The sequence below is a fragment of the Desmodus rotundus genome, chromosome 1, assembly GCF_022682495.2.
Source record: "Desmodus rotundus isolate HL8 chromosome 1, HLdesRot8A.1, whole genome shotgun sequence".
In the NCBI taxonomy this organism is placed as follows: domain Eukaryota; kingdom Metazoa; phylum Chordata; class Mammalia; order Chiroptera; family Phyllostomidae; genus Desmodus; species Desmodus rotundus.
The window spans coordinates 168,829,530-168,844,153 of record NC_071387.1 but is presented as its reverse complement, the minus strand read 5'-3'; the positions used below and the strand labels follow the sequence as shown (position 1 = coordinate 168,844,153).

General features: G+C 42.2%; 1 protein-coding gene across 1 annotated transcript in view; it reads right to left on the bottom strand.

Moving 5' to 3' along the window:
- Positions 1 to 14,624, bottom strand: part of MRPS27 (mitochondrial ribosomal protein S27) — an 81,774-nt gene that overhangs the window by 19,217 nt on the left and 47,933 nt on the right. The window contains exon 5 of the mRNA XM_024578545.3: positions 818 to 932. Coding sequence (XP_024434313.2) covers positions 818 to 932 — 115 coding nt within the window. The remainder of the gene's footprint in view (positions 1 to 817; positions 933 to 14,624) is intronic.

The following is a 14,624-nucleotide window of genomic DNA, read 5'->3' as shown; positions in this document are numbered from 1 at the left end:
GTGAACCTGCTTACCTGCCGTATTGAATGAAGAGTTTCCTGAGGGTAAGGATCGGATAGGACATTGCTCATTTTTGTGGACACTGCCATACCCAAGGCAATGCCTCACATATGAACTGTCTGCAACGAATATTAAGTTGAACTGGGGCCAGCTCATGTGAGAAAAAAATTCCCCCAAACAAAATTAGTATTTCCTTTAAAAAAAATGTACGAACATTTGTAGTATCTCCTTTTGAGTTTCAACATACAAGGTCTAACGATACTATAGGCATAATGCATTTTCATGGAAATATTGTTAAACTCTTTTTATAGGTCATAACAGTGTTGCAGCTTAAGAATCAAAACAACAATGTTCTAAACTTTTGCTTATTTCGTACTTTATCCCTTAAGGGGAGGAGTCAGGGAATTTGGAAGACATGCTTTGAGTGACCAGGAATACATCTTTTTAAAAATGTGTAAGGGAGTCTGAACACCAGGGTCTCGACCATTCCCCTAAATATCACCAGGGGACCAGGTACGAAACCGCAGGCTCAGCGATCACGAATGAATGAGCGCCGGTGCAGAGTCCTCACGGCCAGACTGCCTGAGCTTCTGCCTGTCCACTTCTGCATCCTTACGCTGGGAACAGCAGCAGCCACGGGAATTTTTACTTTTAACCTGTTGATTAATTCACACCCAGCTCCATTCTCAAAAGGCTATCTGAGGGCAAATAATTTAAAAAAGTTTTCTTGTACTATTTTTGCTATACTGTAACAGTTTCAAACACTGTATCATCTAAACTCAAAGGAATAAGCTGTCAATGCCAGGAAAGCACTCACTTTATTCACAAGGGTATACAGGGCTTTGTCTTGTGCACCGTATTTTAGGCACTGCCTGATCCAGGTGTGGATAGTCCAGTCTCTCAGGTACCAGCAGTTGGGGCTGTGTCGGAATCTAAATAAAGCGTAAGAGAAGAGAAAACTGGTGTTAACTCTTAAATGTCAATGCCAAGTTCCATCTTTCACCAGCGGGTACTTCTCTTAGGTATTTACAGGTGTGCAGTCCACGTGACCAAAGTCATGAGTCAACAGTCTATGAAAACTTGAAGATAAAACTTACTAATTATCAAGTCTGAAATGGGAAAGAGAAGGCAAAATAATAGTAAGTAACAAACAAAAATATTGTAAAAGTTGTATTCCTTATTTAATGCCCCCTAAATCAACATCCTGTTTTCATATGAGGTTTATGAAAAATGATTTGGAAGAAATACTAACCATAGTGTTACGTGAATACACAGCTCAGCAGAAGAGAGATGTGAAGCTGGAGCTGACACCTTAGAAGTTCATAACAACACATATGAAGCAGAGAGCAACAGAACAGCATAGCAACTCCATAAGGAAATTAGCTTTGTGTTATATTGGTAGTTCTTGTGGTACTTAGGAGAGACTGGGATACTTTTCACTGAACCAAAAGGAAAAAAAGAGGAAAAAGTTATAAAAATTAAGCAAAATTTAACAGGCAGGCCCTCCAGGTCTTCAGGATCCACAGTCCCACTGCCTTCTTCATAGCTCTACTCTAGCTCCTCAGCCTCTCTCCTCTGGCTCCCGCTGCTCCCGGTGTGGTTTTAAAAGGCAGTCCAAGCTAAGGTGCATATGGTAACAATGTTGCCACAAAGAAAGGAATTTGCAATACTACTCTTGCCTTGAGTTTGCACACACTGGTCACGTGTTGGGTCTGAGCCTTTCTTCTTGCTGCTGGCAGTCCAGGCCACAAGACCCAGTGGGAGCAGACAGTCTGACGGGCTTTGCAGTCCGCTCTTTGTTTACCTGTTTTGATTGGGATGGATCCTCAAACATCATACATATGTCAACTAACATGCCCACTTATTTTTTAACCTGATGGAATTAGAATTAGGTCAATCTCTGGGCCCTATAAAAATTGAATTGTTTTCTTAAAAACAAAAAGGCAAGACAAAAACTTGGAGCACAAGGATTTTGTGCCAGATTTGAAAGTCGGGGCTCTGGGCTTGTATCAGTTTTCCAGAGGCTGCTTATGCTATCTGCCACCTGCTAGTCCCTGCCATCTGCTACTGGGAAAGTTTCCTGCTGAACAGGCTCTCTTGCCAAAGAGCGAGCAGAGAAAGAGAGAGGAAAAGTGAGAAGTAGTATTTAATTTAGGCTATTTATTAGTGCTCTGGTTAGAGATTTAGCAAAAATAAAATCTGAAGATTTTTTATGGATTTAGAATCCTCTAGCCCTCTTCAGTCTTTTGAATATCTTAGATTTGGCTAGAAAATGTCTCTCTCACTGCCTTTCTCTACAGAATTAACCCCTTTAAAAGCATAAAGGTAGAAATTGGTCAAATTATGTTCAGGCTGAGAGTGACCTGGCCCCAGAAAGGCGTTGTACCAGGGCCCGAGGAACCAGATCTAATGAGACCCTCTGCACAGAAGTAAAACAAAACGTTTTTTATTATCTCAGGCGTTCCCTCACATTTTTAAATCAGTTTTTGAGCCACTTGAGCTCCTCTCCTTGTACTCAGAAAAATCTGAGATCTAAAGTATAATGGCCAGTAAAAACTTAGTTTTAGTTTTTTTAAGAAAACAAGTCGTGGCATGCCAGCTGTATTGCCCGAGTGATGGCGATGCTTCCTCCCTAGCCTGCAGCCTCCCTGGGCAGGCAGGGCAGGACTGGCGTGCTCGGCACCGACCCTCAGTGCCCGATGTGATTCGAGGCCCGTGGCAGGTTTCAGCAATAAAAAAAGAGCTTTAATCAGCATGTGGGTTAAATGCTATAATGTACTGATCATTTTGCCACCATCTACTACATGAAGAAATGTAAATTCCCTGTTTGGGGCATTTAAAATCTGACCACAAAAACGAAGTATACAAAGTTTAGTAGTTTCACAAGGTGGAACAATAAATGCTAAAAGGGCACTGCTAGTGGCCAAGAGGTGTTTTTGGTGGTAGGTTCAGTACATTTTCCCTTTTAAACACAAAACACAATAAAAATGTCAATTACTTTCTTTACCCAAGATTATTTTAAACCTAATCCTCATTTATAATCTAGTCTTCTGCATTAGGATGTCTCCAATGACCACTAAAATGAGGACTTTCCTTTTTGATGGACTTTAAAATAAGAGCGCCACGACCAAGTCCAACCAAGCACCCTTTCCTCTCATTCATGAGCAGCAGACCATTTTTATAGGCTTTGAGCGAGAATAGCGAAGACTGAAAGGACCTAGCTACAGAGCTTCAAAGCTTAAATTAAAATCTGTTTAAAGCCATTTGCTAAATAACCTTCTGAGGCTAACTTTCACACATAGAACAAAAAAGTCTCTTCGTCTCACCCTCTATTTTTTAGAAGCCTAAAGTGAAAGTTACTCAAGACTTCCCACCTCCATGAAAATCGCTGCACTGCAGCCCTCTGAGAGATTTGTCAACAGGCTCAAAGGGGTCGTTCCTAAGTCTCCTCAGTCTCCCATCCTGGAACAGGGCTGTGTGGGATGATCTCTGCTCTCTAAACCTGATAATCCAGATACACAACCATGACTAGGACATTCTCAGCTAAGTGGCAACATTAAATTGGCTTAGGAGTAAGAGGGAAACATTTCCACATAATTATGAAATATGCTGCCCGACGTGCAATTCCTGAATTTCTCAGCCAGGCAGCAAATACACCCCCATCAGTGGTAAAAAGAAATTAGGACACAACGTATGGGAGTTGCTATTTAGAAAATAAACAACTCAAAATATTGAGAGAGTAGGGTCCACCTTCAGATGGTGAGTTTGTAAAGAATTCCTCCGTCAATGATTTTTGAAGCAGTTCAGACAGATTAACTTGGGCCCTTTTCAGAACTGCCAGGGGTAATATAATATGACAGGCAGGTAAGTCTCAGGAATGGGTTCTTGCCTGGAACGAGTCTGCAGACTGCTGGACCAGCATTTGCCCTTCCAGCCAAGAGAAAGGCAAAGAGACAAGAACACAACTAACACACTGGTTTTCCAATTTGCTTGCAAACAGACTGGCCTTTGTTCTCGCCTGCTCTGACCACGGGCCTGCCAAGCTAGAGGCAGCCACGCAGGAGTCCCCTCTGTGCCCCATGCCATCAGCTGTTTGCTCTCTTCAACAGAGTGTTATTATTGTCCGGCCAGCAGGCTGCCACGCTAGGCAAACCTTGTGCGTGGGGAAAAGATAAATGCAACCCGAGTAACCCCGGCACTGTGCTCATGAAGGCAATGGGCATTCTGAGCTCCCATTTTATAAAATACAAGAAAACTTACAGCAATTTTAAAGACATTAGTATTTCTTGGAGGAATGAGTGTCTCCAAAAGGAGGAAAGAATAAAGGAGTAAGCTCTCAAGTCCCAGCTCTAGTTCTAAAAGCTGGGTACCAAGGGCTGAAGGGATCTCTGTCCACGGTGCTGAGTGGGGTTGCCAGGTGAGGGCGGAACCTCCCGAGGAAGCCAAATCATGCCAATGAAATGGCAGGAATTGAGAAGCTGCCTCTCCTCAAAACTCAGGCTACATTCAACTCTTCAGGGCACCTGCCTGCACTGTTGCTCATTCAAGACTGATGTTGACAGGAAGGACGCAGAGCAGAATCACAGGCTACAAAATTGACAACGGGGCAAAAGTCTCCGATGCCTTAGAGATATCTTAGGAGGGAAGAGCTGTTACATAAAAGAAGTCAAGAGTGAAGGGAAAAACACCAGAGACTTACTATGATTACATAGAGGGTAGTTTATTTCTGTAAGTCACATGGGATTTCCTATTTGTGACCAGCTTCATCCTCTCATTAAAAAAGTAAGTGGGATAGAGCCTCTCTTTCATGGGATTCAAATAAAGGTTGCTGCTGAAGGCAAAAGTGGCAATGCTCACCAGCTCTCGCAGTGTGACGGACAGAAGTGCCCCTGGCCGAGCAGGGCCGATGCACAGATGCCAGAGCCTGGAGCTCATCTGCTCCACCACTTAGCGGCAGCACCAGCTCTTCCGTATGAATGAGCAAGCTTTCCACAACATTCATCTGATCATGACAGCCACCACCCTGAAACACGCACATGCAGCTTTCCCTCCCCCGAGTGAATCTGAATTCTGTGTCCTGCAGCAACAGGCTTCACAGATGGAGACCTCAGTCCCTGCGCTGGGCCGACGTGGAGATGGGTAATCGGGTAGAGGGAGGGAAGAAAGAATGCCAAGAGGAAAATACAGCTGGTTCCAGCCCCAGCTGGGTGGATCAGTTGGTTGGAGCATCGTCCCACACACCAAAAAGATGTGGGTTTTATACCTGGTCAGGGCACATATGGGAGGCAACTGATCAATGTTTCTCACATCAAAGTCTGTCTGTTTGTCTCTCTCACTTTCTCTCTCCCCCCTCTCTTCTTCTTTCTCTAAAATCAATGAACATATCCTTAGGTGAGAATTAAAAAATAAAAAACAAAACAAAACAAAATAAAATAAAATTACAGCTGGCTCCAAAGCCCGTAATGCGAACTGGGAATCTTATCAATGAAGAAAAGTGTGTAATCATTAAAAGGTTTGAGTGCGTCGTGAACAGAACCAAAGGGGGTGTCATGTGATGATTTAAAACAGAATCTGATTCAATCACTGCCACCCACTACAAAGATAATGAACTCTTTTGCATCCTGCTGGAAATTCTGCTTTCATCAATTGCCAGTTGCCCCTACCTACCACAAATAAAATAAAATTTTGATGAGATCATTTTCTAATGACTATATTTTTGTCGTTTTAAAAAGGGGGCAGAGTCCAACGTAGGAAGTGATAATTAAGACATCAGTGGATTAAAATCCTTTTTCTGCTTGAGATCCTAGATGCTCACTTGTAGGGAAACTTCAGCTAATTTAACTCTCAGTAAACACGCCCCGAGAGCACTAGGCGAAGCCACGGGAGCAGGATCCCCTCCGACGCACACCCCGCCGGCCCACTGGTCGACCAGTCTGGGCTTGAACACTTCCAAGTAATTCATTATCTACCTCATGAAGCAGATGGAAATGTCTTTTTTTAAAAGTTCCAAAACTTTTTTCTTTTTTAAAAGACAGCCTTACAGAGGTATAAAGCACAAAGTAAAATGTATACTTTCAATGTACAGGTCTATGAGCTTTGACAATTGCAAACAGTTTTGTAACTACCACCGCAACCAAGATACAAGAACAATTTTGCAGTCCCTAAAAATTCCCCACTGCCTCCTTTGCGGCCAACCCTCCCAGAGTTTGCTGTCAATTTCAGCAAATTTTACATAGATAACCTCCTTGGGTCTCTTTCTAACCCCACAGTTATTAATTTTGCAAGAGGAACAGCAAATAAAAGTAATAAAACTACAGTTTTTATCTGTTAGTTTATAATTTATGTTCTGTCAATTCCCAAAAAGAATCTGAAAAAATTATAACCCAGTTTGGAAGTAGTTTTCTGAGTCCTATATACAGTCCTTAGACTTTCTGGCATCACTGCTTGTCATTCTAAAAAAGGGTGACAAATAAGTGAATTTTTCATAGAGAATAACACAGGCATAGAACCTCACAAATTGTGCTAAGTAAATGCAGCATAATAACACATTTTTTGAAGTGAAGATGGATAAGAGAGGCTTGTTAGGTATCAAAGTCAGAGTCTAAATTTGTCAGACCCAGGGCTTAAAAATGAGGTCATTAGCATTTCACCTGAAAATACTAATATGATATATGAGAAGCCAGGAGAAATGCTGTATTTTCCATGTCTTCTCATGGACCAGAAAGAAAGCAGTGACAAGCAGGCCCTTATGCCCCCAAATTACTTCTCTTCTCTCTGATCTGGCAGTTGTTCTGCCAGACCTTTCTCAGTCTAGGAGACAAATTTCTTATTCACAAAGTCAGTGTGTGCCAGGCACAATGATTCCTGTCCTATCCCTGTCGGCCACCCAAGCTTCTCTAACTCCAAACCACCTTAAAGATGACATCGCCCCATCCCTGATACACAAGGAAAAACACCAATAGATTGACCAACCTCTGTTGCTCTTTTTTTCAAGGAAGGAGCCAGTCAGAACGAAGCCAAGCGTTCTTTGTTTGAAATGCTATTTTTACCAGCTTCCAAAAGGTGATATATGTGGGTAATAGGGGAGAATTACTTGTGGGGTGGATGGGAAAAAAGTATTTACAGTGTTGGCTGAGGTGCCCTCTTGGTGACGGTCTAACCAGAAAAAGTCTGTGTTTGTGGCCAACTGACTTCTCAGTGGAACTGTACCCAGAGGCACCTGGTGGGGCCACTCTGGCCACTTTAAACCTGGACACACCATTAGCCTCCTGCCTGAGGGACACTTTCTCAAAGGCAAGGTAGGGCTAAAGGGAGAGGGGCCTTTAGCTAGGATCAGCAGGAAGTCAAGAAAAATTGGATTTGGGAACCAGTCATATTTGTAAAAGAACATAAAGTTGTGGGAATTGCTTGGTTTGGGCAGAGATAAGGAAAATATTTCTGGTTTTGAGTAGGAAATCTATGCACAGTGAAAAACCAGTTTTAATAAGATACAAACATTTCCTGGTGTCTTCTAAAGCTTTGGCTAGGAACTTCAGATAACATGTCTGCAAAATCATGAGTAATATAGTGACTAAGATGGGAAATCACATATGTTAGTTAATCACCAGTAAGCTGTCTATCTGAACAGTTATGGGGAAAAGAAAGGTCAGAAAGAAAAGAGGAGGAAAACAAAAGACTAGAAATCAGAATTTCTGGAGTATATTCTAGGCTTAATGAGGTTGTCAGGATTAAGTCTGCCAAAAAAGAAATGAGCAGGCAAAGACGCCCGCCAGTATAGAAGCACAAAGAAGCACAGCAGTATAAAGGCAGGGGAGAATTGAGCTGGGTTTGAGCAGATTTATGGGTTTGTGTGTGAGATTATGGATTTCTGTAGGGGTATTTTTGAGGAAAGAGAAGCTCGGCATTAATCTGGATTTCTTAAGAATCAGATTTTTTCCCCCTTTAATAATGCATCTCAGTGTTTTAAACATTCTGATTCTCTAATTCACAGAAAAGTTGAATTCCTAATGATTCTCTGTTTATAGCAAAAGGTAAGACTGGATTTAGTTCCAATTATACAACCCAAGTTTGTGTCTACTTTCTGTAACTCTACAAACTCCTCTGTTAAGCCTTTAAGTTCTTACAAGGCAGGAGACACGTTTCCTGTCTTTCTGTGTCCTACAATAGAAGCCGCCTGATGAATGGTGACAGTGACCAGGCCCGCTAAGATTGTATGAACGCCGGTAATGTGCAGGGGTGGGCAAAAGTAGGTTTAGAGTTGTGTGTGAAACACAGTTTATTCCCGTATTATTATTTATATTTATTATTGAATTACTTATTTGTATTATTTCTCATTATTATTATTATGTAGTATCATTTATGATTTATCTTTTAGGGAATGATGGCTGGAAATTTAACCTACTTAGGCTCACCCCTGTGTATTGAAGTTCATGAGTATTATTTATATTTGAAACAGTGATCCACTTGGTTTTGAAGTATCATCCTGCCTGTGAATGGGTGAAGCGAGGAGGAGATGCTGCCTTTGCAGCAGAAAGGAGGACGGCAGAGGATGTGCAACAGGATGTGGTCAATCTGGACGGCTACCTACTCACTTCTCCCCCCTGCCGTCTCCTTCCCATCACACAGAAAGGGATGCATGGATTCTGTAGGACAGTAAGTTCAGGGAACAGACAAGCTGATAGGAGAGTGAAACCGAAAAGATGAGGACAGAGTCTATGAGTTCAAAAAACTCCCCTAATAAGTTCTAAATCAGAACACTTAGGCTTCTCTCAAGATTGGAAGTGACCTTGAAAGCCATCTGTGTCAAATAAATTGAGGATGGGGGATGAAGAAAGTTTACACAGAATTAGAGATTCTATAATTTAGTGTTGGTAGGCACCTTCAACATCCACTGCTTACTGAAATATTTATTGAAAAGCCACTATTTACCAAGCCCTGTGCTGGGTCATGTGAAATTGTCTAGTCTAATTCCTTTACTTTATAGATGAGGAACATTGGTGTCCAGGGAGGTAAATGATTTGCCCAAGATCATCAGTTAGCAACAGGACCTAAACTAGACTCTTTACTCTTGCTGTTCCACCACCGCCTCTCACTTCTTTTATCATGTTTGTAAGGCATCTTTAAAAAGCATCCCTTTCAAAAGCAGTCTGACCAAGGTCTCTGGTATGCTGAAAAACAAATAACATCTCTCCTAAACTCAGAAGCAGAATTCAGGGAAAAACACTCAGGCTGTGAAACAGTTCTGAATTGTCCTGAACTTGCTTTGGAAAGTCACTCAGTCCTCCAGGGGTTCAGTTCCTATAACTATAAAATGAAGAGACAGGATTACCTGGATCACAAACTCAGAAGCCTACAGGGGCCAGTCAGTTAACATAAATGCAGGAAGAATTAAGACAATAGGTGCAAAGCTGCTCATATCGCAACCAAGCAAACTGGTTGCTAGTTATACTGTTTTTGAAAACATATGATATGGGCCAAACTATGTGGCAGAACTGTGGACTACACCAGACGCCGAAACTTCCAGTTGCAAGTTTAATGACCCTAAAGAATAGGAAGCCTCCTCCACTCATTAAAACAGTTATTTACACATTTCTATTGAACCAGAAAAAAGGCAGTGAACACAGATTACGGGGTGAGCAGACCCTGCCAACTGGCATCTAAAATTTCGAGAGGAAATGATACAATCATTAAAGTTAAACTCAGGTCCCAAAGACGATTTAAATTGGAGATCAAGTTTTGTAGGAAATAAAATTTTAAAGTATTTTCCACTCAAATGAATACTTCATTGTATTCAATTTATAGCTAAAAGTTACCCATCCAAATTAACTTTCTTATATAACACAAATTGTTTTATATGTTGCTGCGGTCTTTTACTCCTTAAGTGAATTAGTGTAAGCCGTCATAATCATCCAAACAGTTCACCACCACACCTTACTTATTTTTGGTATGAAACCCCCTGGCATCTGGCAAGGCCTAGGTCAGCAATGGTTGAACCCTTTAAAAAAAAGAAGGCATTAGATAGGGATGCTCATAGGGACTCTAGGAAATTATGTGCCTGTTTCTGGAACCATAAAAGGACATAATCACTTTTTGCAGCTAAAAAGGAAAAAAATTAAAAAACTGAGATTTAGATTTGTCAGTTCAATTGTTTTTCAGGAAGCTTTAATTTACCACTTACCAAAACCCCTTATTTATATATGAAGGTAGAAAAAATTAAGGTGATCTTTCTTTTTTGTTCTGCCAAATTATAAAAATTAGGATAACTGCATTTAAGAAGCAGCTCCTCTATTTAGCTCAAGTCAACTCCCTCCATATCAAAACCAAACTTATAAAAAACTGAATATTTGGAATTGTACAAACAAACATAATATGCTAAAAAAACTCTTGAGAATGACCAAATGCAAATTTCATGCCATTGGAAGGCTAAGGGCCAGACAATTCCTTTTTATATGCTAATGATCATAAGAAAGAATGATTATGAATTTTAAGCAGGAAAGAGCTAGTTCTTTAGTAAAATACCAAATACAAAGGTCCAGGTTCATCTGTTCTGCTGGCAAACCTTCCATAAGCCACCATGCTACAGCTAAACAAGAGCGCCTAGGCTGGCCCAGAAGGAGGGCACGGACAATCTGAAAAGCATCTTTTACTGCATGAGAACATTTTTTGAAATGTCTGAAAGTGCCAGGAGAGCTGTCTGCCTCAATGCGACTGCAGGCAGCCTTCCAAAGCCCCTCTGCTTCTCTACGTCTGAGTCATAGGGAGAGGGGAGCGCTCCTTGGCAAAGCAGTCTTTCCTCTGGTTCCACCCTCCCTCTCCTTTTATTTTATTATATATATAAAGTTTGATGGATAATAGTAAAAAAGACTCCAGACAGGCTTAACTGAAGAAGTCTGAACACCAGGGAAGCAAAATATCATTGCTAAAGTCTCTGCTGTTGCCACAGTGAGCCACGGGCACAGGGACGCACCTTCTGCACCCCCGAAAGGGCTGGGCCCGCTGCTCGTGGGCCGGTGATGACTGCACTTCCTGGGAGAGGAAACGAGCCATGAGAACACCTCCCCTCCCCTAGCTTCTAAACATCATTAGCTCATCTGCCGGACAACTCAGCGAGCTAGCTGGAAAGAGCAGACACCCGTCCTTTATGAGTGCACGTTAAGTGGAATCCCAACTGCAGCAGCTGCAGGCTGTCCACGCGTGTCTACGTGGCTGCTACAATGCATGCGGCCTTCAGCGAACAGGCGCAATTTTTCAATCACGAACTTTAGGCAAAAAAGCAAGGGAGCTAGTTAAAAAAATTTTTTTTTAAACATAGAGTAACATTAAGGAAAAGCTGAGTGTTGAACTAGAGAGAATGACTCCACTTCTGTACCCATGCGGAATCACGCTGACGCAGAGTGGAGAACTGGCGAGGGCAGAGCTGCTCTGCTCTGCTCTGTGTGTGATCGTGCACCAGCCCACTCTGAACCAAGGTAACGTGCTGGGCACCAAGTGACGGAGAGAAACACGCACGCTTCTTGCCCTCAACGAGGTTAGATGTGGATTGTCAAAACCAAGTGTTTTCGTGGGCGTCTAAAACAAGCTTAGAAGGTTAATTCAGAAGCATCATATGCAATCCCTCACTTGTACAACATTGACTGACTGTTTCATAATACGCTGGCACTGCACTTTTAAAAATTGGCTCTCCATAGAAAAGGAAATTCAACTTTTCTCTCCTCTTCCCAATAATCTGTCTTTTTATTTGTTCTCTTTGGATATATTTAAGAAATACAATGTTACAGAATAAATAAAGCTGTACTCACCTCCTTCTACTTTCCAGAGGAGAAAAGTTGGTGTCCCTCATGCTCATACACGTTTTTATACCTGTATTATATACCTGTATTATACCTGTATTTTATACCTGTATTATGTGTCCTGTGTTGGGTCCTTTAATTCAGGTACACAGGCCTTTTACCTCTGCATCTAAGGGCCTGTCCTATAGAGGCCTGGGCCAAACACAGTAACACATGCTTCTTCAGGAGCAGCAGAAACAAAAATTTACTGCTGTCTCCGATGTGCGGAGGCTTGGAGGCCACCTTTACTGTGGAAATTGATGAGCACCACCACCACCACAGGAACCCCTGATACAGTGTTGGCTTCTCTGCCTTTGACTGGAACCCAGCCCTGACTCACTCACAGACTGGGTGAAATCAGCGTAAGAATGAGTTTTGTCATTCATAAAATAGAGGTGGTAGGTAGTACCTTCAGCACTGGGTAACTCATGGAAATCAAAGGAGAATTAGGCAAGTATTTTGACAATTTTTAATCCCTTTTGGAACCAACGAAAGTAGAAATATGCACACAAACAAGTAACATTATTGTTACAGTCTATCTACTTACCATAGCCGCAGACAGACGTCATTCCTACTGTATAACCCCAGGAAACTGACAGTACAACCCCAGGATCCCAATCTGTAAAATGGGAATAAAAGTGGTGCCCACTTCCTGTGGGACATCTCTGAGCTGGCGTGAGGACTGGGGCAATAGGACCTGTGAACTGCTTGTACAATGGTTAGCACACAGCACTTGCAGGCAACCTGGACAGAGCAGCTGGCAGCAGCCGCAGGCAGAGGGTCACTGAGTTCAGTGTGAATGCAGGACTATTTCCCTCCACACGGGATGTGACTTGCATAGTGCTGGGGACATGCGTGCAGCAAATATCTGACTGCCACTGGCCACCTGGGATAGGATAGAGTGGGAAGGACGGGGTCATTCAGAGGGTAAAGAGTCCTGTACCCCCCATTCCTCCAGAGGCAATCTCAAATGGGGAGCTGGAAGGTGGAGCAGAGGGGACAACAGAGAGGCTTTTCACAATCACAAAGGCTCAAGGCCAAACAGAACAGGGTGTGCCAGTCAGTCTGATGACTGGTAGCAGGGTTTCTGATCTTTCTTATGATAGAAGAAGGTCCAGACAGGGAGAAGGGAGTTGGAAGGTGACCTAATGAGGAGTTATTTTATCCATCAGTGCTTTTCTGCCCTTGGTCTGGTTTTCATAAGCTTGGCAAGGCAGTTATAACACAACAGAGTTCATGCCTGAGTCCTCTGTCTGTTCAGTGCCCACCAGCCCCTGGCTGGAGTCGACAGTTAGGGAGAATGGACACCTACTGAAGATAAAACGGACCACTCAAACGAGAAGCTGCAAAGTGCATGGCTCTGTCTATGCTTGGGAAAGAAACCCAGAGGAAGGAAATAGGTATTGATATCTACGTAGGTCATGCCACCTATTCAAGCCCAGGAAATAAAGGAAAAGAGCAACAAAGGCAATGCATTTGCTGCTGAACAAGCCGCTGTCCCAGCCCACAATCTCTGCACCCGCTGAGCAGCCAAAAACCCTCTTGCTTTATCACTTATCCAGCCCTGGTAACCCCGAAGAGGGAGCCCCCATCCAGCCCCAACCCAAATGGAGCCCTCAGCCCTTCTTTCGGATGACCTGGAGAAAGCACCTGACAGCAGCCACATGACTGCAAAGGGTCAGTGAGTTAATGAAATACCTATGAAAAATACGTAACGGTTTTTCTCATGCTGGAAAGAAATGTGGACTCGACTACCACTACTAACTGTGTGTTTAGGATCCTGTGTTAAGATAGGGAAGAGAGAGAGAGAGAGAGAGGTACATGCGCGCAAAGACAGAGTGAGCTGTTGCTATAGTGACCACAGAATTTGATCATTTCTAGAATTTTCCAGACTCCCATGCAACCACAGGAAAGTCTAATTTATTAGCAATACTTGCACTAATTATATTTCTATGAATAAATGAATGAATACTTATAAAAGGGCCACTTACTAATAAACAGCTTGCTTTTTTGAGTATTTAGAAATATTGCCAATTATGATAACATGGATGTGAAATCAGGCAGATGGAAAATAACAAGAACCATCTAACTTCACTCACATGTGGAATATAAAACAGAGAGCAACAACTGAACAAATAAACTCATAAACACAGACAACAGTAGGATGAGTATGGGGGGGGGTGGGAGAGAACGAAGGGGTTAAAGGGGTCAAATTCAGGGTGGGGCAGCAGTAGGTTTATAGTTGTTTGTATGGAAAATAATACAGTAATTAATATGTAATAATGCAAGGATGAGCTTTGTTTTGCGTACTTACAACTGTAAACCTACTTTGCCACACCCTACACAGTGAAGGAAGATTAGACTTTGTATGAGCCACAGCGTAATATACAGATGGCATTTTATAAAGTTGTACACCTGAAACTTCTACAATGTTATCCAATGCTACTCCAATAAATTTAATTCTTAAAAAAGAAAAAACAATAAAAGTGATAATTTCCTTATATATATTCAATATTCGGAAATAAGGATAGCAGATGTGGAAAAGGGCTAAGAGTCTGTACGTCAGTGTCTAACCACCCCTGACGTAAACACTCACTGCGTAATTGCCGCAACAATTTTTTTCCGTTAGGCAACTGAAGATGCCAACCCACAGGTGATGTATTCAATGATGAAATCAGCACCCAACATTTTTTTCAACTCTTACATTATTCCAGTCACTGTGCTAACCACTTTCTAAAGACAGTGTTCATTTACGTATGTGAACAACTATACATAAGGTAAGTTATTATTATACCC